The sequence below is a fragment of the Girardinichthys multiradiatus genome, chromosome 13 (assembly GCF_021462225.1).
Source record: "Girardinichthys multiradiatus isolate DD_20200921_A chromosome 13, DD_fGirMul_XY1, whole genome shotgun sequence".
Classification (NCBI taxonomy): Eukaryota; Metazoa; Chordata; class Actinopteri; order Cyprinodontiformes; family Goodeidae; genus Girardinichthys; species Girardinichthys multiradiatus.
This window is the reverse complement of record NC_061806.1, coordinates 21,482,882-21,510,508: the sequence shown is the minus strand read 5'-3', so window position 1 is coordinate 21,510,508 and position 27,627 is coordinate 21,482,882. Positions and strand designations below refer to the sequence as shown.

Here is a 27,627-nt window from a genome sequence, read left to right as displayed (position 1 = left end):
AGTTTACTTTGTTGTTGTAATTCAGCAAAATAACATGAAACACAACTAGTTACTCTCCCTTTGCTTTTAACTGGGGTATTTAGCGTTTTAATGGCTGGTGATTGACAAAGGCCTCGAGCTCCGAGGGGAGAGAAGCAAAGCAAGAGCATTGAGGCTCCATCATAGCAGAACAGTTCAAAAACAATTTGGAATGAAGGGAAAAAAGCTATTTTTAGAAACAGATTAAGTCGTGTTTTAGACTGGTAGTGGATCTGATCTTTTTTGTGTACTCATGAATTTTTGCAACCTTAACTGGTTCTGGATGACGGCTTCATAGCAGACAGCCATTCTTCCATCCTCCCGGTACTGTGTACCGGCGCAGAATCTTTTGGTGGTACACAGTACCGGACCGTACCGGCTCACTTTCAACCCTGCTTATACCAAAGACAGAGATGTATGATTGTCATTTAATAAGGTTATTATGTACATTACTTATACTTACTATTAAAAGCACTAACACCACAAGAGAAAGCAGCACATGAAATCAGAATCCAAAAAATTTTGTATTTGACTCTGACTATATTTTTCTCATCTGTCATTACAGCTGTCATTTGCAGCAACAACCCCGGTTCTGGCAGACAAGAAAAAGTACCCCAACTTCTTCCGTACCGTCCCATCCGACAATGCTGTGAACCCAGCAGTGGTCAAGTTTCTCAACTACTATAACTGGAGCCGTGTGGGGACCCTCACACAGGACGTTCAAAGGTTCTCAGAGGTCAGTTCGTTGTGTGTGTTCTTCATTTAGACCACATTATAGAGATTAAACCTGAAGTTGCATACTACATTAATAATAGAATTCTGAAGATTTTGTTTTGATAGTTTTTGATATTTCACTGCATAAGACACAATTTACACCAGGACACTGGAGGCAATAGTTTTGTTTTACTTTTTCAAGGTTATGGTGCTATTTCTTGCACTTGTTTAAAAAATGCTGTTGAAGTTACATCTTTGTATATTCTGACAGTTTACAAACACTTTACCAACAACATTAGTAGAAAGAAACACAACAAACGACAGGCATAATAATATTGTCATACTTTTACCTAAGTGTCAAAAAAGTTGATGTAATTGGATTTTTCCAATAAACAAAACCTCAGTTAACTTTTAAGTGAACAAAATCCTTAGAGAAAGGCTGTGTAACTACTCAGCAAACTCTTGGCTCAGATTGAGAGAACCAGACTAATGGGTCCCTAAGAGTAGGGCTCCTTTTCTCCCAACTAATGCCCCATCATACGCAAATCCCTCCTGCATCTTAGTGGTGTAAAAAGAGAAGCAGTTTGAAGTAAATAACATCTACAATCTAATACTGTAGCATATATAATTTCGTCATTTTGAAAAATTATGTGGCATTTTGCTTTTTAGAAATGGGACATTTGGCATACATAGGTTCCACACCAATAAACGTATGGTAAACGTTACGCAAATATCATAGCAATGACCTGATACCATTACTTAATCTCATTGTACGTTATGCAAATGCTTTGTCTGTAATGAAGAAGATTTACTCACCTTGACATGCTGAATGCTTGAAGTTGTTTCAAAAGGACTGCATTTCTGATCTATTTTCTAGTTATTTAATCTAATAAGTATATAACCACTTAGGGGCACTAATATACTGAACAGAATAATAAACTTTCAGCCAGAGGTGGTCAGGTCATCGCTGAGTAAGGAATACAAAAATCAGACGGTGAAACCACTTCAAAAGCAACTCAATCTGTCCTGACACAGTAGCACACGGTACATTCTACAACCTTTATCAATATAATAGTTACATGAATATTATAGGCCTCCACAACATAAAAATCAGTAACACAAGTATTTCATGAACATGATGGTAATTGATGTTTCATAAAATGAGCTGAATTTGTTATGTAAATACCCACATGATATGCATTTTTCAATTAGTCACCTTCTAAATAGCTATACGAGAAAAAGCAGCTTAATTGGCAAAACTTTCCTTGCATGGATTTTATATTTTTCTGATTTTACGTATAAAAAAGGACTGTTTCCTATATTTTTGGATGGTGTTGTTTACCCAACAATTTATGTCTCTCTAGATCCAACTCTATGCCTTGTGAATTTTGTTAAAGCCAGAACAGTTTAACTCCTGATGCAACATTTTAGTAATTCAGTTTTCATTCCAAGAGAATGCCTTAGGTCTGAATAAGTTAACTTATTAGAGCTTTTCTTTTCTCATTGCAACCTCTACTGCATTTAGTTGAGACATTTTCAAGTTGCATTAAGATGAAAAGTTCCATCAATATTATAGGCCTGATTTTATTACACTCTCATTTAATAGGAAATTTTGCCTTAAGGAGATTCACCACCTATGGGTGCAGGGACCACACTAATTATTTATATTTTTTTTACAATTAGCATTAAGTCATTGTCACCATGATTTGAGTGGGTGAACAATTATTCAAATTAATTGCATAGTTGGTTGAGTTTTCTTTTGCTCACATGAATAAGAAGTGTTGAATTCTTAATAGATTTATAATATAAATAAATACACATGCAACAAATGATGATTATTAAAGTGAGGAAACCTTGACTATCTACATAATGATGACAAATAAACAAACACCTGGAAATAGAGTACTGTTGTACTATACCTCTTTTGGTAATAAATCATAACTGACCATTCTTCATTTACAACAGGCTTTCAGGCTTTTCACTGGCTAGCTGTGGAATTCAAATAGTCCTTTAATTTTACTCTCAAACTTAATTTGTTGCTTACTGATATTTGATACTTTTGAGTTCTAGTTCTAACCTGAGAGTCAAGACCAAGAGTTTTAGGGAGCCAAGGCCAAGCAAGTGAGGTGAGTCCAAGACCAGAACCAAACCAAAGAACGACCATTTTTAAGAACATTGATGTAATAAGAATACTGCAGGTGTTGCTGCAAATATTTAAAATCTGAATTTTCCAAGGTAAAAACTTGATTGGTTGCATTTGAATACAGCTAGGAGTTTCACATTAAGTTGTAGTAAAATAGCTGTTGGTTTGACTGATATAAAAAAAAGTTTAGATAAAACAGAGAACAAGAAAATTAGCAGTAACCAGGACAAGACCAACACCAGAAATACTTGGAGCTCACAAAAGTTAAATTCATGACGTAATCCACAGCAGTTTTTGTTCTCACTTATGTTTGTGTTCATATAATGTTATTGTTCTTCTTATTAGGGTCTTTACATATTACTTCATTCCTTTGTGTTGAGTTTCTTAGTCCTTCTGTCTTGTTCTGTGCATTTTGGTTTAGACTGTGTTTATATTCAGTTTCTCTTGCGCCAATTATTCATGTTTCCCTTAGTTATCTGCATTGATTCTCTAGTTGCTGCTCTGCATCATGTTGATTGTACTCACCTGCTTTCCCTGTCACTCATCACGCCTCTTATTTTGTACTTAAGCTTCTTGGTTTCTTTCTCTCACTGCTGGATTGTTCTGTTGCTCCCACCCTGATTCCTGTGTGTCTTTGGTTCTGTCCTTTAGTTTAGTCCTTTAGTTTGTTTGTTACATTTTATCTTTAGCATGCATTTGCTGATGTCCTATTTGCATTTATGGCCTCATAAGCGAAACACAAACATGACAATTCATTTCCATGTCCAAAATTGAGAAAAATAAGCACATGGCAGCCAAGAAAGTTGCTGGATGTTACTGAAGAGTGATGATGTCCATTTGGAATTTTCAACTAAGGCAGCTTGAAGTTAAAAATTGAAGATTTATATGGTGATTTTTTTAAGTGTGTGAAGAAGTTTGGGACAAATGTTATCCAAATGATTATCTTGGAGACTAAACAAACTGGCACCTCATAGAGGGATTTAAAATCACAAGGGCCAAGTCTGTCTGCAATTCACTACAGTAGTTATAATGTCTGCTCCAGTTCTGACCCGTAATGTTACTCTGATACCCACAGCCAACGTCACTCCCACTTCTCAGAAAAAAACTGTCCCCTGAATTCTTTATATTCGAGATCATACGGATGAGCAATCACAGGCAATTACTGTACACAATATGGGGTAAAAGGCAGAGGAAGAGGAGTATTTTTATTTACTATAAATACGTAAATAAATATTTATGTAGCCTTTCAAATGAAATAACCATGTTGTTTATTAATAATGACTTAAACGGTGACATGTAATCTGTCACCAGAAAATGCTGAATAATTATGCTCAGGTTATCATAAACTTTAGCTCATGTGTTGCAGAAATCTTAGAAATTAATCAGCAGTACATTATAATCATTGTCCTTAAAACACATTAACTCCAGAAACCTGAAGACAACTATACAAGACATATAAGAGACGTGGAAATGTTTTATTAACAAAAACAGAACATTTCCAGTCTTTTTTTTTTTTTTTTTGTACAACTCGTAAACACCATCCACTGGTGGAGTGTCTTAGCGCTGTATCCAAATTCAGGGGCTGCATCCTTCAAAAGGACTGGCCTATGTGGCTGAGTGGCCGCAAAAACTGCAAAGGCTGGAAGTGATCGGCTGTGAATGTGTGGACGGTCTAGCCTTCACCAGCTGTTCCCACCCTTAGCTCAGCATAACTTCTGCCACCTAGCAACCAACCTAGCAAGTGACATCGTGAAGCACAGAGTTGTGAAGCTGTAAAAATGGAGCCTGAAGGTTAACCCTGCTGTCTCCTCCTGATGGCATATAAACTCGTTTTCTTTAAAATGTTCTTGTTTTATTATCTTAATTTTATTCATCTTTTTAATAATCAGCAAATGTTTAAAATAACTTATGTTCATGGATATAAAAACATTTTACTAAATAAAGTATATTGATGACAAATACATCTTTTTTTATTAGTAAAACTTTTACCAACTTAAACACTAACGTAATAACTTTTTAAACCAAGTTTAAATAATTATTTTGTAGAGCATATTAATAAATAAACCAAACATTAACATCATATATATTCTGAATGAATTATATCTGTGTTTAACTTCCACTCATTGGAAATCCAGTGGAAGTAGGAAAACCATGGACTGGGAGACAGGCGTCCTCCCCCAGGACAACGAACCTCGACCGCCCGATCAGCTGACAGCTGGTGAGGCGAGCTGGCTGTTAGCACAGTGGGAGCGGACATCTCCGAACATGTCGATCGCTTTTGCAATTAAGCGATATCTTGGCGAACCAAATAGATATTTCCGTTTTACACAGCTACATTCTCGCCTAAAAACGTTGTAAAAGTTAATTTTGTTTCACAAAAAACGTAATATATTGAACTTTTTTCACAGCTTTTCTCTCTCCGTTGCCATTACTGTTTCCGTTTGAACTACGACCGCTACCTCTACAACCCGCAATGAATCATGGGACAGGGTGGGCAACGATGTATATACCCGACCCATCCTTCAAATCTGGGAAAAAAACGGTGGAATTTGTCGGCAATTTGAGGAGCCTTCGAATTTGCACCATCTTCATCGCCTTGCTATGACGTAATCGGCCTAAAATGCAGCCTTTGAAAGACGTAGACCCCTAACCCTAAGCCGATTTTGGCATATTACTGTTTAAAAGCGTATTCTTCACCGCTTCCAAAGTCCCATTTAATAGCCTACAGCACCCTCTGCTGGTTGTCTTGGGTAATACATTGCATATTTGCAACTTAATTTACATGGAAGTTGTAATCTGTCTTGGGCAGGCCCAGATACCTGAATGGGCGGGCCCGGCCTACCAGGCCCGCCCTTTGGCGCCGGGTATGCTAAAAGGTATTAAATAGAACCTTGCAAATTGAGTTCTAAACTTAAAATGACCCTTATATTTGCTCTTCAAAGACTTTCACACCAGATATTCCATTTTCACAGTATAAATTCAACCCTTCAGAGCAACATGAAACACGTTGGATTGATGGCGTCTGAAGTCTTACTTTTGAGAAAACATGAATCAACCCTTAAGATCAAAGCTGTTAATTGCATTATATTAAGAAATTGGTTATTTAAAAAATATGACATTCACATATGAAACACATACAGATTCGGGTTAGAGTAAAATTTTTATATAAATCTTTCGGCATTCAATCTATTCTGTTGTTTATTAAATCAGCAGAATTCAGAATCCAGCATAGATTTTTATGCACTGGCAGAAGTAATCATCGCTATTAGCATTAATTCGGCACAGAATCAGTCACAATCTTATCATTATTGGTGTTGAAATAGGTGATACCTTATTAGATATTCTGGAAATAGTAAAAATTGGGGTTTTGGTCCTGTTTGGTCCCAAAGGCCTTTTTATGAAAACGTTCCACAATACACATGTAAAGATGACCTCCTCCTTGAGCAGTCTCACAAGTCGATGGCTTAAGCTGGACAAATCCCATGATTATACACAGTTTACCAAGGCAACAGTTGTAGGAGTGTAGTAAGGTAAGTTTATTTATATAGCGCTTTTCAGTAACGAGACACTCAAAGCGCTCAAGTAGTTCATGTTCTAACCCCCACTTTACACCTATTTGACATCTTGGGTCTATGACCACCTCCCTTGGAAGTACAGAGGTGTAACTGCTGCAGGTTATTTAAACAAACTGACATCACCTGCTCCTTGACGAATTCTTATAGAAAATTTATGGAGGACCCATTGCTGCTCTACAAACTGGGGACTGCTACTATAATTTTGTTAACATGTAGGGGGAAGGTGATTTTGAGTTCTAGGGTTAAGGTTTCATCAATGTATCTGCCATTGCCAACCTGTGGTTATGGAGTTTAAACCAAAATTCAACATGGAAGACTCACCACCCCGTCACGTCCAATCACTCCTCACTGGCTGCTCCAATCAACAGCAGGTCCGCACTCCTCCTCGGACAATCATCTCCCATGGCATCACTTTTAAAGACCTTCTGCAAGGAAGACACCGCTCTTCTGCTGAGCTTCGACCCTCCTCCACCCCTTCTCCACCATAGGCTCCCAACTCCTTCCATAACAAGGCCTACGCCACCACCAGGATCGGATCCCAGGGTGGAAGACGTACCTAATCATAATCATAAGATATTTATTCAAGCTAATTTCATCCTCAGCATTCACATCTTCCTCAGGGGTTTGAGCGCCAAAGAAATAATCTTTCATTAATAAACTCTTTAACCGTCTTCTTGTTGTTTCTCCATTATGTGAGTCTTTCCAGTTTGAAATAATATTAAACAGTCTAACATTATTTATGCAGTTATATTGAATCCCTACCTTGGCGTAAACCACATACAATATCTAAATTTTGTTAAAATATACATGATAGACAAATTGAGAAAGTAAATTAAAAAAATAAAGATTGTGACAAGTCGCTCTGCTGCTAAGAGGGTAGGATGTGGAAAAGAGGGAGTGTGTATGAGAAGTCTCATTGTAAATCTTGGAGAGACCAAATCCCTTTATCGCTCTTTCAGGAAAGCACCAAGGGGTTTAGGACAGCAGGAAGACAGACAGCCAGATTCAATCAGCCCATCATGAGATGGGCCTCTAATCCTGATTTACAAATATCCAAACATCGCCTCCACACCTTATGATTCATGCAGTCTTCTGTCAAGTTTAAAGCTTGCTGTTCTGCAGTTACCTTTGGAAACTGTATAATGCTACAACTTGCTAATGGAGAAAAATGAAAGTGTTGTTTTGACCTACTTACTAAGAAGGCAAAAAACAAAGTATGATGAGAATTTTGTCTTTGCCAATATATTACACTGCACATCAGTCAATATTAAGTTTAAATTACTAAATTTGTATAAATCATATTTGATTTTAAGAGTGAATATGGATGTTTTAGACAGTTGCAGTTATAGCAATCTGAGTGTAAAATGCATAACCTTTTTTCTTTGATGTATTTTCTTACATTTTTACAAAGTCAAACATATTGAATCACCGTTCATGGACGATGTTTGCTTATCTGTTATATTCTGTAGACAAAACCAAATGAAAAAAATCTCACAAAAGTATTTCATTTAACAGCTGAGCATCCTAGCTTTGTATCCTGCCTAGAAAAATGAAATAAAAGAGTTCTCATTTACCTTTTAAAATCCAGCTAGAAATAAAGATTGATATTGTTAGTGTTTCACGGCCATGTCATTGGGCTGATATGTCTTTCCCAGATAAAGGTGTATTTGTCTATGAAAATATGCATTTTCCTTATCCCTAAACACGAAAGGGATGGAATGGAAAAAATTGTAAATATTTTAGCACAAGTTAGTGCAGCTACAGCACTGGTGATAACTGGTGGATTTCTTCTGCTCCTTAACATGACAAACAGTATTGCTTTAAACTGTCTGCTCTGTTGCTTTGACAGCTTTGTTGGTGTGGCTGTATGTTTCCTGTTTGTAATCTTTCTAGAATGTATCCCTTTTTTAGACTAAAAAACAACCAGCATCTTGTGCCTCAGTTAATATGTAACAATATTGTTACGTATTATATATACATAATCTTAGGATTATTTATATATTCATAATACTAGGTATTACCAGCTGACTGCTGAGACCAGGTGTCATCCAGTTTATGAAGATGTGTGGTTATTTTAAATTGTCTTGAACAGTTGGTGTACATACCTGATTTTTAATCTTTGGAGGTGACCTGCATGTTTACTCATTTCAAGTACAGTCCTTGTAGCTCTGTTAATTGTGTTTTTATTTTATTTATTTATACACAATCTGTTTTAGGTTTAGGAATTTGTATAGTTTCTTGGTTGAATCTCTAAAAATGTCAAAGATAACACAATTTGATAGACATAAAATTGTATTTTGTCATCAACACAGTGATTTTCAAAGAGCCATTATGAGATATCTGGTATGGATCAAGGCATTTTTAAATGATGCTGGATGTGGTGCTGGAGTCCCTGCCTAAGCGCAGTTGCCAAGTAGGAATGGACAATTTTTCTATCATTTATCTATATCTTGAAATGAATAAATATGAGTGAGATTCTTACTGGAGATTGTTATTTATTAGTGAGATTGTTAGTGAAGATATTTATCCAATGTTGATTTTATAGGGGCCTTGCAGCAAGAAGGTCCTAGGTTCGATTCCCAACTGGGGGTCTTTCTGCATGGAGTTTGCATGTTCTCCCCCGTGCATGTGTGGGTTTTCTCCAGGTACTGCAGTTTCTTCCCACAGTCCAAAAACATGACGATTAGGTTAATTGGTCTCTCTAAGTTGCCCTTTGGTGTGAATGAGTGTGTGCATGGTTGTCTGTTCTGCGTGTGTCTGTGTTTCCCTGCGATGGACTGCCGACCTGTCCAGGGTATACCCCCCATCTCGCCCATAAACTGCTGGAGATAGGCACCAGCTTTCCAGCAACCCACTATGGAAGAAGCGGTATAGAAAATCACTGACTGACTGATTCAATAATAGCATCCAGAAATGCTCAAAGTATGATTGACTGCAGTTATTAGGTACTGTTGAGGAACACAGTTGCACTAATGAATGTAACTTGTATAGTGAAATAGGCTGTTCAATAATGGGTAGAGTTAAATTTTAAAGCAGTATTGTTTTGTGAGCCTCAAATTGTATCCAGTGACAGATTTATAGCCAAAAAGACTGATTATTTCTTTTAATGTCATTTTTATTGTCACTGCAAGTAATATCATTAAATACTGTGAACATTTTAAGTCCATATTACCCCTTCCTACCCCTGATAACTCTTAACAAACTGCTCATAACTGTTGTTGGTGGAAGGTCTTAATTTGTATTGATAGATTTTAAAGAATGAAAGCTTTTCCCCAATAATCTAAGTGTTTTCACCCCTTTACAATGGCCGATGTGCTCTTTGACCTGTGCCTATAGGCAAATCCCAATGGCAGACCATTTAATACTGAAGAAATGTACTGTAGTATGTGACTTTACAGCACTTTAAAACCACCAATTTTTTAAAATACATATATGGTATTTATTTTGATAACAGCAGGATTTGACTGGGGCTCAAATGCTTAAATCACACACCAAAAAGTACTTATCAAGATAAGATCTGGTGTTTGTTTGACATTTTCTACCATTTCACGAGACCTTTTTTTTCATATACTGTTTTAATAGCCTTTATAGTTCCATATGTCATGAAATTGTACATTCACTCCTCCACGTCTTCAGTTTCTCCCACTTTTTTTTTCAAACATTTTTGCCTGTGAGTACAAAAAGTGCAGAAAATGGAGTATTGAACTCTTAGCTATTTCTCTAAAATGGTTCAGGTACAAGTACTGGACTGTAAATGACTGAAATGAAGCAAATATTTGAAGAATATTTGTGAATGACATTCAGAAAGCCTAAAGAAATATTGAATGAGACCACTTTAAAAGATTACAAAAAAGCTCAGATTATTGGGGCAAATTTCAAAGACATTAAGCGTGGCTCAAGATTTTTGCACATTGCTGTGCCTCTGTCTTTTTCATTCTATGTCCCCCTGCAGGGGGACTGCTTCCAAGGTTAATGTTATGTAATGCTTGTTAAGGATTCAGTCGGTGGCTTTCACGTCCCACAAACACCTGCAGTCTGGTGTCCCCTGGGAATGTAACCTGTAAGCTAAAGTCATCACGTCATTTCTATTTTTAGGCCACACTGAAACACACACACTTTGGTACACATGTCGTGTTTATAGATGGACACTGATGTTCCATTAATGGGGCATTTGTGGTTTATTGCAGCTAGAGATGAGTATGAGTAAGGGTTAGGAATTTGCAGGTATTAAAATGCCTATTCACACAACACACATCCTCTAAAACACACAGTAATCAACATTATTGAAATTGCCAGACACACAGGGCTCGCCCAGGAACGGAGCAGCAATCATCAGTCACTCAGTCAGTCTGATGACAGACATGACTGAGAGCAGGATTAGGACTCTATCCTCTGCCCGACTCCCTCTGCACTTGAGTGTTTAATTATACTATGATCGCTGATAAACGTAGCAGAAATTACTGTCTCAGCACCCACTCTATTGCGGTTTCTGTCTTTTTATCTCTGCCTTTCATAGACAACTTTCTCAAAAGTTGACTGAATTGTCATTCCTTATAAATAACTGCCCATTGTTCCATGAACCTCGCTCTACAATTAGTCATTCATGACACTGGTGAAAGAAGTGTACTGTCATGAGAGCAGGCGATTTGAGCAACAATGTGTCATGTTAGTTTATATAAGTAACATACTGACAGTACAGTTTGTTGGATGAGCACAGCAGTTTACACGGGAATTTCTAGAACAATGCAAGAATGCATCACACTGGCATATTTTTTAAGATTGTAAGATCACATGAGAACATTTATGATATAGTCCACAAACTATAAACACTATTAGTTAAGAGTTTGGACACACATTTGTCATCAGGCATTAAAATTATGAAACAAGAGTATATAGAATTATGTAGCAAATAAACAATTGTGAAATAAATCAAATCATCTTTTATATTTGAAATTCTTCAAAATAGCTCCCATTTGCTTTGATTATACTGCTATTCACACCCTTGCCTTTCTTTCGATGAAACCTGAAATGGTTTGCCAACAGTCTTGAAGGAGTTCTCAGGTGTAGAAATAAAAAATAAAAAATACAAACTATTGAATGAGAAGGTGTGTCCAAACCTTTGGCTGGTAGTGTACATTAAATAAGTTAATTTGAATACACACAGTTGAAACCAGATATTTACATACATTATACGGATATAATTATATTTCTCATTTTTAACCCTAACTACACGGTTTGACCTTACAAATGTCACTTTACAGCGTTTTTTAGTTAGTTAGTGTAAAATTTTGCAATAAATATTCAGTTTAGGGTTATGTTCAGTCAAGCATATGTTTGTAAGTGCTTGCTGCTCTTCCTGACACTCACGTCATACATGACAAAGTTATACAAATAGGAAAGTACTGTACATGTAAAACAAAACATCACGCTTCCACCTGATCCATCATTTTTGTTACTCGATACCTTTTGTGCGACCAACAACACTTTCATGTGGTATACAATTGCCATAACATGTGGACCTTACAGATGTATGAAGCAACATGTTTAGTTGTATTGAAACTGTTACTTTCTAAAACTGACTTACGCAATCTGCATGTATCTTCACAATATTTTGATTTATTTTTTATTCTTTGCTCCATGTTTAAAAGTGCTTCCTGTGTCTACTGCAAATCTTACATATAATGAAAAGACAAAATCAGAAGGCTCTTTAAAACATATTTTATTGACAATTTTCAGACTTCATTCAACACATGCTTTGAGTGTTTGAGTTGATGTCTCATTCTATCTTATACATCCAAGTAAAAACTCTATATAGTCCTCAATATATTCAGTACACCAAATAATCTTCAGTTAGTGATCAGTCTTTTTTTGCAGATATGCATATAAATATGACCAATGTCTCTGCACATTTTGTCCATAATTTCTGAGAGTCGTATTGTGCACTTTAATATTTGCTTTTATGTGTACATGCACGCATGCACAGAAGGAAAATAGGATTATTCTGTTGTGTTTGATGCGGAGCATTCCCGGGCTGCCCCAGACAATGGTGGATGTTTATTATTAAGCAGGAAAGCTGCCCTTCAACCAGCTTTTAATCCATCTGTCCCATCTGACTCTCAGTCTATGTAAAACACAGCATCCAGGAAAACACAGATGTGCTGGTTGTTTTCTCTTTTAGTAGCGAAAACACAAAAGAAAATCCATAAGAAATCATTTCTGGTCTTGGTGATGTTTATTTTTACAATGAAGTTTTGTTCTGCACTTGTGCATGTCTGTGTTTCTGTTTTCTGACCGTCTGTGTGTTGCTCCGGTGCACCTTAGTAAACACTTGGCTGACCAGCTGCCATTCCTCTCTTTTACAAGGACATTTTCCTTTTACCTCAGTTTCAATCAGGTGCATCAGATCAACACTTATTATAACACAACAGGGCAGTTTAAGGTGTCTATATCAGCGAACAAACTGTTTCTCAAGAGCAAAACCAGGTTATATTGATCCACTCTGGCCTTCCCGTTGTTTCAGCTCAGCACACTCTACAGTGGAGGTAATATCTGTACAAGAGTGAGTGATGTTCAGGGTGATTTAGATATCTCTCCAGGGTACCAGAATGGGATGTGATTCTGATATAGACATCAAGAGCCATGAGGGAAATAAAGTAGAAGCTCCTTAGACCTACTGATACTAATACAGCAGCAAACCTATTTAGCATCACAAAATTGAAACATTTACTAACGGTGATGGTTAGTTGTAATTGTACTGATTGCATTGTGTTAGCTGTTAATACTTGTATATCTTAAGGCACTTTTGTTAAAAGACTGTCAGAGTTGAGCATGAAAAGAAAAGCTACTTTTTCCTCAGAAATTACAGATACACATTTAATTATCAGAAAAATAATTTTAATATTTAAAAAGAAGATTTTAATCCTCATTTTTCAAAAGTTGTGCATTTTACTAAATGTAACTAAGTTAGGAAGTTTTTGTCAAAGACTTTAATGAATTTTATTGGGATGCATGTGATAGAACAACACAAAGCAGTGCACAATTGTAAAATGGAAAGAATATTATACATGGTTCGAAAACTATTAATAAATACAAATCTGATAAGGGGGTGTTCTTTCATGTATAGGGCCTTTTACTCTGATATACAACCCAGTGCGATTGCCTTCACAAGTCAGCCAAGTTATTTAGGAACATTTGTGAACAAACATGTTACAAAAACCAAGAAACATACCAGACAGGCCAGGAATAAAGTTGTGAAGAAGTTTAAAACAGGGTTAGGTTAGAAAATAACATCCCAAGACCCAAGAATGACATTGAGCTAGTCCATAATTCGAAAACAAGAGTAAGGCACAACTGCAAAACTATCAAGACATGACTGTCAGCCTAAACTAAATCAAAATTCATTTATCAGCTTATAAAGTTGGTCCCTTTGTATTCCAAGTGTTGCTGGAGTCCATGAAAAGGGGTTGTGGCAAAAAGCTTTAGATCTCTGTGTCCACCTAAACTGACAGGTCGGATAAAGGGGGGATTAATCAGAGATGCAAACAAGGGGCCTGTGGTATCTCTGGAGGACCTGCTACCTCCTACCTGCTTCTCAGGTGTGAAAATCTGTTAAAAGCACAACTATTATCTACCTATAATGGAATGGTGGCACCAAGATATACACTGCTCAAAAAAATAAAGGGAACACTTAAACAACACAATATAACTCCAAGTAAATCAAACTGTGAAATCAAACTGTCCACTTAGGAAGCAACACTGATTGACAATCAATTTCACAGGTGTTGTTCAAATGAAATAGACAACAGGGGGAAATCTTTGGCGATTAGCAAGAAACACTCAATAAAGGAGTGGTTCTGCAGGTGGGGACCACAGACCACCTCTCAGTACCTATGCTTTCTGGTTGATGTTTTGGTCACTTTTGAATGTTGGTGGTGCTTTCACACGTGGTAGCATGAGACGGACTCTACAACCCACACAAGTGGCTCAGGTAGTGCAGCTCATCCAGGATGGCACATCAATGTGAGCTGTGGCAAGAAGGTTTGCTGTGTCTGTCAGCGTAGTGTCCAGAGCCTGGAGGCGATACCAGGAGACAGACCAGTACACCAGGAGACATGGAGGAAGCCGTAGGAGGGCAACAACCCAGCAGCAGGACCGCTACCTCCGCCTTTGTGCAAGGAGGAACAGGAGGAGCACTGCCAGAGCCCTGCAAAATGACCTCCAGCAGGCCACAAATGTGCATGTGTCTGCACAAACGATTAGAAACCGACTCCATGAGCATGGTATGAGGGGCTGACATCCACAAATGGGGGTTGTGTTCACAGTCCAACACCGTGCAGGACGCTTGGCATTTGCCAGAAAGCACCAGGATTGGCAAATTCGCCACTGGCGCCCTGTGCTCTTCACAGATGAAAGCAGGTTCACACTGAGTACATGTGACAGACGTGACAGAGTCTGGAGACACTGTGGAGAGCAATCTGCTGCCTGCAACATCCTTCAGCATGACCAGTTTGGCAGTGGGTCAGTAATGGTGTGGGCTGGCATTTCTTTGGAGGCCTGCACGGCCCTCCATGTGCTCGCCAGAGGTAGCCTGACTGCCATTAGGTACTGAGATGAGATCCTCAAGACCCTTGTGAGACCAGATGCTGGTGCGGTTGGCCCTGGGTTCCTCCTAATGCAGGACAATGCTAGACCTCATGTGGCTGGAGTTTGTCAGCAGTTCCTGCAAGATGAAGACATTGAAGCTATGGACTGGCCCGTCCATTCCCCAGACCTGAATCCGATTGAGCACATCTGGGACATCATGTCTCGCTCCATCCACCTACATCACGTTGCACCACAGACTGTTGGCAGATGCTTTAGTCCATGTCTGGGAGGAGATCCCTCAGGAGACCATCCACCGTCTCATCAGGAGCATGCCCAGGCGTTGTAGGGAGGTCATACAGACACGTGGAGGTCACACACAATACTGAGCCTCATTTTGACTTGTTTTAAGGACATTACATCAAAGTTGAATCAGCCTGTAGTGTGTTTTTCCACTTTAATTTTGTGTGTGACTCCAAATCCAGGCTTCCATTGGTTAATAAATTTGATTTCCATTGATGATTTCTATGTGATTTTGTTGTCAGCACATTCAACTTTGTACAGAACAAAGTATTCAATGAGAATATTTCACTCATTCAGATCTAGGGTTTGTTATTTGAGTGTTCCCTTTATTTTTTTTGAGCAGTGTATATTGTTGAAACAAAGCTACAAGAAGTTCCATTTTAAGCTTCCCAAAACCATGTAGGGGACCTGATCTGACCAGAGCACCTTCTTCCAGACCAAAATTTACATTTTGGACCTATGAAAAAGGCTGTGTGTTGTAGAAAACTAACACTACATATTGTCCTGAACACAACATCCCCATTATGACACATAATGATGGCAGCATCATGCTATGGGGATGCTTTCCTTCAGCGGGGAAAGGGAAGCAGTCTTGATGGGAAGATTGATGGAGCCAAATTTAGGAAAACCTGATAAAACCTGCAAAAGGCTTTAAGACTTGGGCAGAAACTTACAGTATATTTAGAGCTTCAAAGTCATGAGTCAGATCAAAGTATGTGTTAGAATGACCTCGTCAAAATCCAGACCCAAATCCAATCTGTCTCAGTACGTGAAAATTGTTCAAACACTTTCTATCCAATCTCACTGAAATTTAGCTATTTTGCTTATAGGACAAAATTACCTTAAGTTTTAATATTTATGTGGAAACCTGGTAGAGACACACCCAAAAGACTTGCAGCTGTGAAAGATTGTTGTGGGACTGGGGGGAGCTGAATACACTTTTCTGATTTTCATTTGTGAAAAATAAAAAAACAGGGAAGAAACATTATTTATCCTATTTGTTGGCTGCACTTTATGCACTACATTGTCAAGCACTTTGAAAGTGGTGGTTGTATAATGAAAAAACAAAAAGCAGAAGAATGTGAAAAGTTTAAAGGGTATAAATACTTTTGTAACTCAATGTGTGCATATTGTTTGCATCTGATCTTATGTGGTCAATATGTATGTAGTCAAAGCAATTTAGGACACACGAATATGTGAGTGAAGTACAGAACGGACAAATATAGAGCAATTATGTTGGACCTTCATCCGTTAGCTGTGATGCGCTGTCATTGCCAACTGTGCTTGGCACAGAGATTTGAGAGCAAATACCCTCTGATGTTTCAGCCTGTCCCGAGTGCCAAGCTCCTGGGTGGGAGCAGACTGATGATAGCTGCAGGGCATGGCCTAAGGAAATATGGAAAAAAGAGAAATCTGATTCAAGACACAGGGAACGAAGTCAGTGAGTATAGTTTATTTGGGGCCTGAAAGCAAATTATCTCACTGGTAACAAAATCTAAAGACATGAAGGGTGTCTGAATACTCTTGCACCACTGTAGCTCTGTCAGGTGCCATAATTGCCTGTTATCATGCAAAAAATATTGGTATTAGTTATCAGCCCAAAATGTTTTACTGTGCACAAAAGAATCAAACATATAGGAAATGACAGAGTGCAGTAGCTAACTGTATAGAGATAAAATCACTGATAGACTCTAGCACCTCGGGCCTACCATCCCAGTGGGATACCTGCTTTATTCTTCTCCTTCTTTAATCACATTACTCTCCATTCCACTAAATCAATACATCAATGTAGACATGCAGTGACAGTGGATACATCAACCCACCAGGAGAAGCAACTAAGATAATTTAATGTTCACATTTGTTCTTTCTTGTCACCAAATACACCTTCTTCTACAAATTGCACACAGATCATAATGTAAATCTGTGTAAGTAGAACATAAGTAGAACTCCTCAGTAATCCAGAGGAATCAAACTAGAAGGATGACAAACTTTATGTATCCCAGGTAAAATATAGGTCTTGTTTTCTAACTGGTATTGATAAAATGAAGACAGCACTTCAGCATATCAAGCCATTCTATAGTATTTAGCATGGCATATCAATATACAATGAATACATTAAATGAAATATAATAAGTTGAGAAAGCAAGTGAGAAGTGTAGGACTGTTAAAAACTGCAGTTCTTTAAATGTCCTCTGTGGGATGGCACCAGAAACACTCTTCCAAACGATTTGATTTCCAAGTTGCCAAAAACAAAACTTTTTATTTGTACATTTATCACATGGCTTCTCTTGTGTTGAGTAAATAAACATATCTAATCCTATTGAAAAAATTTTCTTGCAGTTACTGTGACTGATTACAGACGTAACTTGAATTGGATCTGCTGATTTGTTTACAACCACAAATATTTGTGGATTTCATTGGGATGGAATACTGTTTGTGGTGAGATTTTAGGACTGCACATCACTCTGAGCACTTCAAACCCATGGTGGAAAGTTGTGATGGCAGCATCATGCTGTGGGGTTGCTATTCTTCACCAGGGATGGAAAATATATCACAGTTTGTTGTATTAATGGGACAACATGCAAAGTGCACGGTGTATGACTACTTTTGCAAGGTAATGTAACTCTGACCTACGTAACTGCCTCTTCTGATAATCCTAGTTTCCATAAATGTACTATAGACTTTGCTGAGGCCAACTGCTAAATGGCTGTTTCAAAAGTGGTCCCAAACTTTTAACTTTTTAATGTGTTTCTGAACTGCAACTTGTGAGCACAGAAAGGTCTGCAAAATCTGCCCCAGACCTTTTGCTGTAATTCTCTACCTGCCAGCTCGTAAGAAATATCAACAATGATTGAGTGAAACAATGTGTGAACACAGCAGGTAAATCTGTGGAGCATTCCCTGGAAGGAGCTCTGCATACTGATGAAAGTTCAAGTTACATGGTTGTTTTCATCTGTTTGACATGTCAAAGTATATATTGTTTTGCCATCTATACAAAAACAGTCCCTGGGAGCATTAGTTATCAAAGCAACATTTTACTTTTTGAATGTTTGTCCAAATACGGTCCAGCATTCAGTTTCCAGGTGAAAGAATGTCTATTCAATGGAGAGAACTCCCACTGTTATATCCACTTGTGAACTCAAACTAATGTAGAAATTCAAATGTAACTCCCAACATGTTTTTTTTTTTTTGCATTTTGTGGAAGCAGACAACAACATATAATGAATCAAGTACAGCCCATCATACCATAATTGTCTATTATACATCTTTTCTGCTTCTAACTTTGAGTAGTCATGTCTCTCAGGAACTGCCATATTTCATGCCACAAGTCACATCTGGCAGCCACCTCCAGGACATGCAAGGGGTCAGGCTGAATAAAATAAAGAGTTCAGCAGTGACTGTATGCAGTGATCTTAGATTGTGAATGATCTAGCCTCCCTTTCTATTCTCACAGGTGAGGAATGATCTGACCAATGAGCTGGAGAAGGCAGACATTCAGATTGCAGATACAGAAAGTTTCTCCAATGATCCCTGTGTCAATGTCAAAAAACTAAAGGTAAGTAAAGCCCTCCTATCAGAGTTACCTTTAAAATCAAACAGTTAGTCAGTTCGTTATACTGTGAAATGTTTTTAATATATTAAAATAAGCCTGTACAGATTTTTTTTTTTTACTTTGATGATTTTATAAAAATATTAAGGTTTGTATCATTTAGACTTGCAGCATCATCAGAAATCAATTTTTAGTCATTTCATTTAAAAAGTAAAACTTATGAATTCAGGCTGCATGGTGGCACAATTGGTAGCACTGTTGCCTTGCAGCAAGAAGGTCCTGGGATCAATTCCTGGCTGGGGGTCTTTCTGCATGGAGTTTGCATGTTCTCCCTGTGCATGTGTGGGTTCTCACCGGGTACTCTGGCTTCCTCCCACAGTCCAAAGACATGCCTGTTAGGTTAATTGGTCATTCTAAATTGCCCTATGGTTGTTTGTGTGTTGTCCTGTGATGGACTGGTGACCTGTCCAGGGTGTACCCTGCCTCTCACCATAGACTGCTGGAGATAGGCACCAGCTTCCCTGCGACCCACTATGGAATAAGCAGTAGAAAATGACTGACTGACTTATAAATTCACTACACAGGACATTTCAAGTGTTTATTTTGATAATTATATTTTTGTTAAATTGAGAAATGTCTGGCTATTGAAAAGTATGTCCATGTACTGCACAGTTAGTGCCAACAATATTTGGTTGAGGCTCCTGTGTTCAAATAAGATGACCACTTTTGCACCAGGACTTGCACATGGACCATGTCAAACAGGGTTTAGTATAAAATTTGCCAATTACCAAAAGTTCTTCATCTGTAATGTCGCAGAGCTATGCAGACGTGAGATTTTTTTTAAACAATAACATCTGATTTTATCTTAATAAATTGTTTGCTAAGCATGATTTAGCTCATTTTGATAACAATTCTACCGAATCAAAGCAATTACATAATCAGAATTTTGACACAATTAACTTCATAATTGAACTTAAATAGCAGTTGTTTTAGTTGAAAGGAAAAAAACTGACAACCTTCATGATTTAGTCTCATGTAAACAAGTAAATGCAGTTACACACGGCGTTCAACTAAACAGAATCATACAATAACATTTTGTCAGAATAGTCAGAATGTCACATTTTCAAAAGAATAACTTATATTATTTTGAGAATGATGCTTATTTGGGCAAAACTAATTAATTAATTTTGTCCTTAAGGGTAGCCGGTCAGCTAAAGTAGATACAAGAGCAAAGACTGTGAAGATGAAGGATCCAAATAACAGTTGGCGCAGGTTACATGACTATCAGGTAGAGTCAGAAACATTAGGAAACAGTCAGAAACAGACAAGCTAAAGGACAAAAGTAACAAGTGAGAAACATATTTTCTCTTTTCATACTATACCTTGGAAGAGGACATGCTGCACACTAGATGGTGCAAGTTCAAATACACATGAAGAAGCAATAAGGAGCCATTGAGGTAGAAAAAAACAGGAAGATGAGCTGTCTTTCCTAAAATAAAAATGTAATCTGCATGTTAAGGCATGACTTTTTAAGCTGACATCAACTGACTTGAGCTACCTCAAGACATGCAAATCATGGTATTGCCTCAGAATCCTTGCAGAACATTTGTAAAGAGTGGGCGTGAACCTCTGACACTTTAAAAGTCGGATTCCCACTCAGCGTACAACAGTACTTTACTGTCTCCATCACAACTACTTAATGTAATAAGGTTTTTTTGTTAGGATGGATAGGAGGCCCCCCGCATCACTGAGTGATCCACAAATAGAACTCTCGCACTCTGTGATGTTCCAGCTGAAATATTCAAAATGCCAACAGGCAAAGCTGCTGCTGCAGCAGGGAATTGTAGCCACTGTCTGTATTTCTTTTTCAATTACTTTGTTCATAATTTTTTTTCTCTTGCTTTTTGCCTTCCGTTTTGCACAAAGATAATAAAAAGAAAACAATGATAAAAAAAAAAACAGGTCTTCATTTGAGGCCTGACCTGTCTACTACTAATTTTAGTTTACTGTTTATAAGTTTGAGCATAAAATGTCAGTACTGGCAGACATTTTGTATACTGGAGTTTCTTGTGTTTTTTGTAACTTAGGACCATTTGGGCAGCTTGCTTTCAAAGGGCAGCTACATATGGAAACAACATATTTAAACCTAAAACAAAATGCATTCTTTTTTCTGTACCTGAACTGTTTATGTTGGTAGTAAAGATAGGGTACTGCTATCCCCTGTAATTGCACACCAAGAAAGATTCAAATCTGAACTGTGCAAGTCTTTCTCTGGGGTTGCATGTTCTGCGTTTGCCTGTTAGGGTTTCCTCCAGGCACTCTGGTTTCTCAGCCTGTTGAACGTGAAAAGGAATATGTTTGAATGTAGGGTTGCTTGTCCCAGGCATCTTTGTGTTGGCCCCTTACTGGACTTTGCTTTAACCCACAGACCACTATAGGCTATGCTGTTTTTGATGGCTAGCTAGTGTTCAAGCATTAGAGCACACACGTTTGCAAAGGCTACTGTTGCTCTAGGAAATGTATGCTTAATTTAAGCTTCTTTCGTGTGATGTTGATTATTTTTTTCTGTTCCCGATGCATATTAGGGTAACATTTGAAGATGAATGAAAGAATATAGATGGCTTCTTATGAAAGAAAAGCTGTTTGACCAGCTGCTGACTTGGCAGCTGACCAAGCTGACTGAGTGAGAACACACAGAAATCCTTGAAGATGGAGGCTGGCAACTGAACCATTAGTCATGTACAGCTTAGAACTGACCTGGATAAAACTATTAAACCACTGCTTTTTAATGCTAAAGTTTGGTAACCGGCCACATGTACACCTTCATAATGTACACCTGCAAGTAAAGTGTACATATTGCTGTGCTTTTGTTTTGGAGCAGTTACATAGAATCTAGCTCAGTGCTCCTTGAAACCTTTATCCTGATGCTGTGGTGCATATCTGAGTTAAAACTAGAAGGAACAAATACATAGAGGTGAAAATCACAACCAATCATCTTGTACAACAGTTACCTTGGAGGCTGAACACAGAATTCCAATTAAATGCACCATGGTCTGACAATGAAAAAGAGTCCTTTAATAAAATCCTAGATCCAGACAGTGATTCACATCACCAAAATTTAATTATCTGTTTTTTGTCCTAATACGCACCTTGTCTGAAAATGTCATCCTATTTGTTCATAAGTTAATTCTTGAGATATTTTGCAGACAGACAGACAAACCAATGCCAACAAAAACATAGTATGCATAACATAATACAAATCTGTGGCAGCCTAGCTTAACTGGTGGTACAGTGTTAAATGTATATTAGGCTGTTTGCTATGGCATCATGGTTTTCTCAGCCACTGAAGTGACAGAAGTAGTGCTGTGGGGGGTGGTTGTGACAGACGCCGCTCTCCTCCCAAGTGTTTTTTGGACTCCAACATAAATGCAAGGTTGTTTCATTACATATTTCTTAATACTGTATGTATTAAAGGTGAGATAAATTACTTTTTGCTTGTTTAGCCCTCTAGCAACCCTGCAATGGGCAAAAATCCATACGAAAATAAATGACAATTTTTTTTTATTTAATAATTTAGTACCCATAGAACTGTTGGCTTCCATTGTAAACCAATAAAAGGACAGTTTCTTTTGACAGACTGTGTTTCTTTTTTTCTTAAAGGCAGTAGTTTTGACATTTGAGACAAATCTCTAATATTTCATAATCTCACAAATAATTTTTAATCATTTAATTTCAGAGAAAGGTATAAATCATTACCTTATTGTCATATGTGTAAATGTTTTATTTGTGTTAAGAAAACCATTCAGTTTAAAGTACTGCATGACCATGATAACAACACACAGTACAGTAAAATATCTGCTGGATGTCATAGACACTTAGAATCAGCTCAGAATAAATGGTTTACACTCTTGCATTATAAGTTTAACTATTTCAATAAAGTATTTTATTGATACCAATAAAAGGCTAAAGCCCTTCAGCTACTTAAAATCCCCAAATAGCAAAAAGCCAGAGCAAGAGTCTCACTCTGAAAGCACGGAACAGCTTAAAGGACCAATCAACTCTGAGTTCTAGTTATATAGCCCCCTACAGGTTTGGTCTGATGCTAATATTTCAGCTGAGGTTTGTTTTTAAGAGCAACTACTCAGATAGTTTGTGGCCATAGCTGTGTATTAGCAGTTAACCATTAATGTTGTACACATAATTCCATCCTCCAAGAGTAAATATAGTTTCTGCACATCATGCTGTAGTTAAAATAGCGAAACAGGGGCCGCATTGTTTAGTAACAACAAAGCCTTAATGGACTTTTCCTTATGCTCATAAAAGACCATCAATATCACAATATTTATGTGTTTGTGTTTAATAAGCCTTAAAGGCATCTGAATCACAGTTATAAAGATACAAAGAACCTTGTCAAGGATGAAGCAGTCAAGGCTGCCCTTAACTCCCCCCTCTCTGAGAACAATAATTGTTACAGTTACATAAAAGCTTGAGCAATGAGGCTAATTTGGGGCTCTTCAGTGCCCCAGTCTATCCATAATGCTCTAACACAACACACTCACTCATGCCCTTGCCTACAACTATGCAAGCTTTTCTATTTGTTACTAGACAGGCTTGGGTTTTCACTCAGCCTGTGGCTCTTGGCTATCACTGGAGTCATTTGGGTTAAGTGCCTTTCCTTCTGGGAAGAGCAGCACTGTAGAGCCGCCACGGGCATATGTCTTTTCCCACACATTTGTAAGCATACACAAAATAATACAAAAGCACAAAATGGTGTTATTCACAATTGTTACCTGGTCTTCTCGAATTGAACAATTATGTAAATTGTTATGAAAGATCGAGTCTTTTATGCAACATGCTCCTTGAAGACATTTTTTGGCTCCAATGAGTAAGCACCAGAGATGTGTTGAAATTAAGATGACAGTAATTAGTTGTCCCCTCTGATCTGAGGATTCTGAACATATGCTGGACAACAGCCTAAGGGATAACTTAATGAACTGTATTTGTAATTATTTTCCTTTATCCAGACTAATAGGTGTGTATCATAGCTTCACTGAATTTGCAGAGCGTGTCCTTTTTTTTTCTCTTTTGAATATACATTCACATAAAATGTTTATACAAACTTCTGTTTTTGCCTATGTGTCTTTGATGAAGTCAGCGTTGTCACTATCTGCAGGATTGAATAAAGTTCTGTAACAGCAATCTGTTATCTTGCCACATCTCATCCAGCTTGTACAGATTTACATTCATGAGATTTGCATGAATATCATTTGATACAATTTCGGATTATATGCAGAAATTTCCATTGCATCTGGTAAAGACTTTGTGTGCGTATTTATGTGCTATACATAAGCATGTTCTCACTAAAAGGCCGAGCCCAACCTTTATTACCAACCTGGAACAAGCTGAATTTGCACCGGGGAATCTAAATCATTTGCCAAGTCATTCACAGGGCCAAGCTGTGCTCTGAATCTCTGAGCCAATTTCTGTTCAGAAGCCTGGCTTGAACAATTCAATTCACTGAAACCATTTCTGTTATTAATCAGGTAAGCAATTTGATATTGCTTTATTCTCTCGACTAATGGTTTCTCATTCAGATCAATCACACTTTAAATCCTCAGATGCGGTCGCCAAAGTGAAGAAAAAAAAAGAAGCACACAAAACTTAGTTGATTCCATTTACAACATTTTAATGTGATACTGTCTTCATAAAATAAATCCTGATCCCAAAACAGATCCAGGTCAATTAACCCCTTCTGTATTTGAGAATTGTCTAAATTATGGAGATAAATGGTCATAAAAATTTTAAAACCTCATGTGCAACAAGTTTGGTTATGACTCAACACATACAGCTACAGTCTTTAGTAAACTCAAGTCTAGCTGGTCTTGCTTATCTTCAAATGGAGTACATTGTTAATGTGTTAGGGTAACATTAGTGAGCTTGATTGTTCAGCTCATAACATATTTTAATGTTGTTCCCATTAATCTTGTGTGGTCAAAACTTACAGAAAATCTTGTGGTTCTGTTTCATTGATGCAACCCAGAAGAGCACTTTAATATAACATGAGACATAATCAAAACTTTAAGAAACCAGCAAATAAGAGATGCTGAACCAGTGTACCATAACTAAAACTAGTTTTTGTGGCTAAAGTAATTGTAAAATTGAGTTATAATGTGTTATTTTTCCTTAGGACAACGACGTGAGAATCATCATTGGGCAGTTTGATGAGCATTTGGCCTCTAAAGTCTTCTGTTGTGTAAGTCATCAAAGCTCACTTAGTTACCCATAAATAGCTCATATTAACAGCATACATGAAACATGTTTCTCATGCATAGGTATAGCATTTTTCCATCACAATCTCAAACCTATAAGCATACTGAGTAAACTATGAGGGTGGAGGGTCTCAGTACACTTTGATTCATAGCAGGGCTGTGGATCAAACCTCACAACTGTCTAATGGGTCAGTCCTGCGTATTTATTGCACTGGTTAAAGTTCTAATATATGTAGTAATGACATGACTTGTAGGTCAAATGCTGATAGATAGTTAGGGTGTCATGATAGAAGGCTGACAACAACATCTTTTTTGAGAAATAAAATAAAGAGACATGAGTAATAAAAAGGAAAAAATCTTAATTTATTTACAAGGTTTCGCTGCACCACAAATCAGCTCTGTATCTCATGTTACCATTATGCCTGTATTTCTGGGCAAAGCTAAGTGACAAACAACAACAAAGACAGCCCAGACCTCGTTGCTTTAAAGATTTGAGAAACTGTTATGTACAGAAAGCAACATGCTAGAATATGTAGACATAAGTATACAACGCACCACTGCACAGAGGAAGTTGATGCATGTTTTGGGAATATTTAAGCAATGATGCTAATATTGTTTTTCACTTCAATAGGTAGTAGCAAAACAACTAAATTTGGGCTATATCTGGCAAATCTGCTGAAGGTATCTGGTTTATACCTAAAGATAATGGTAAGATTACATTTTTTTTTTCAAGGCATACAACTTGAACATGTATGGCAGCAAATACCAGTGGATCATCCCAGGGTGGTACCGGCGACACTGGTGGGAGCAGGCAAACGGCACTAACTGCACTTCCAAGAAACTCCTAACAGCCATGGAGGGATACATCAGTGTGGACTTTGAGCCACTCAGTTCTCGGCCAGTGAAGGGCATCTCTGGCAGGGTGAGTTACAAAATCTGATGCAATCTAAATGCATTTATAGAAATTGGAAGTTAGTGAGGAGGACAGTGAATGTCTGAAACAAATAGGGAAAGGTTCTACTAGGAATTAAGGGCAAATGTGCTTGAAATAAATGTAATCTAAAGCCTTTTCTTAAATCTATTTATTCATCTAGTCTCTGAGACAAGGTTAAAGGGTGATGAATTTAGCAAAGATCCCCAGACTTCCTTTTCCCAGCTGCCTACTCTATCTAAGGAGGTATTCCCAGACATGTCCCTTGGAATGTTTGCTGATGGCATCCTTTCCAGGTATCCAAATGACCAGAACTAGCTGCTTCACCAGCATAAAAAAATCCTCACCCTAACCCCAAGGTTGAAGACCCAGACAGATTGGGAGTTAGTTCATTTTAGCAGTTTGAATTCCAGATCTCATTCTCTCAATCATTACCTACAGCTCATGGCCACAGGTGAGGTTTGGAACATAGATCGACTGGGAAATTAAAAGCCTCACCTTTCAACTCTCTCTTAACAGCAGCAGACTGGTACAACGTCCACATCACTGAATATGCAGCCCCAATCTGCCTATTAATCTCCTGCTCCATCTGCTTTCACTAGTGAACAGGAACCTGAGACATGTAAACTCTTCCAACCAGGGCATTAACTCATTCTCAGCCCGAACCACAACCCAACCACAATGTTGCCCCTAGACATTGAGTCCATGAAAGTTATGAACATAATTGGGGACAAAGGAGGAACACTGGTGAAGTACACTCTTTGGGGTTGAGTCTCTTTTCCCAAACCTAATGAGAGAGTTTTCATGCCTAAATTAAAATGTATCTGTTTGTTTATACCTCCGAGTTCAGTCACTGCTGCTTGTTTTTTGAATTTTATATTTTTAACAACATTCTCTTGCAAATGCAGTATAATATTATTACATTTTTTAATAAGAGCATCTGGTTCTGTTTGCCTTTTGAAAATTCAGTTGAAAGATTTTATATCCTTGTTTCCAAGATACAACTTTCCAGATGTGTGTTTTTTGTTCAAATTTTATTCAGCTAGATGGGACTGTTTATGTTAAACTTAGTAAAAAGCACAAAGTAAATTCAATCTCTAACAGTTGAAATTACTTTGAAATACCACTGTAATGATTCTAACTGCTGAGATGTTTAAAATAACTACAAGGATGAACAATTTCTCAGCTTTATCTTGCATCTTTTACCTGCCTTTTAGACCCCAAAGGAATATGAGAAGGAGTATTACAGAGAGCTTCAGCAAAAAGGAGTGGAGGCAAGCAAGTTTCACGGCTTTGCCTATGATGGGATCTGGGTAATCGCAAAGACCTTGACCCGAGTGATGGAACTGCTCCGGATAAAACAAAGACAAAATATGTATCACAACTTCACTGTGGATGATCGGGAAGTGGGGAAAATGGTGCTAGATGTCATGAATGAAACTAACTTCTATGGAGTTACAGTAAGTCATGAAGCCTTTTTTTTGTTTGTTTAGTATAGTACCTAAAAGCATGATGCATTAAATACTCAGTTTCCACTACATGTG

General features: G+C 37.7%; 1 protein-coding gene across 1 annotated transcript in view; it reads left to right on the top strand.

The window, feature by feature from the left end:
* gabbr2 (gamma-aminobutyric acid (GABA) B receptor, 2) overlaps positions 1 to 27,627 on the top strand; it is a 292,021-nt gene that overhangs the window by 143,009 nt on the left and 121,385 nt on the right. The window contains exons 3-7 of the mRNA XM_047384121.1: positions 584 to 754; positions 18,788 to 18,889; positions 25,071 to 25,136; positions 25,886 to 26,074; positions 27,301 to 27,543. Coding sequence (XP_047240077.1) covers positions 584 to 754; positions 18,788 to 18,889; positions 25,071 to 25,136; positions 25,886 to 26,074; positions 27,301 to 27,543 — 771 coding nt within the window. The remainder of the gene's footprint in view (positions 1 to 583; positions 755 to 18,787; positions 18,890 to 25,070; positions 25,137 to 25,885; positions 26,075 to 27,300; positions 27,544 to 27,627) is intronic.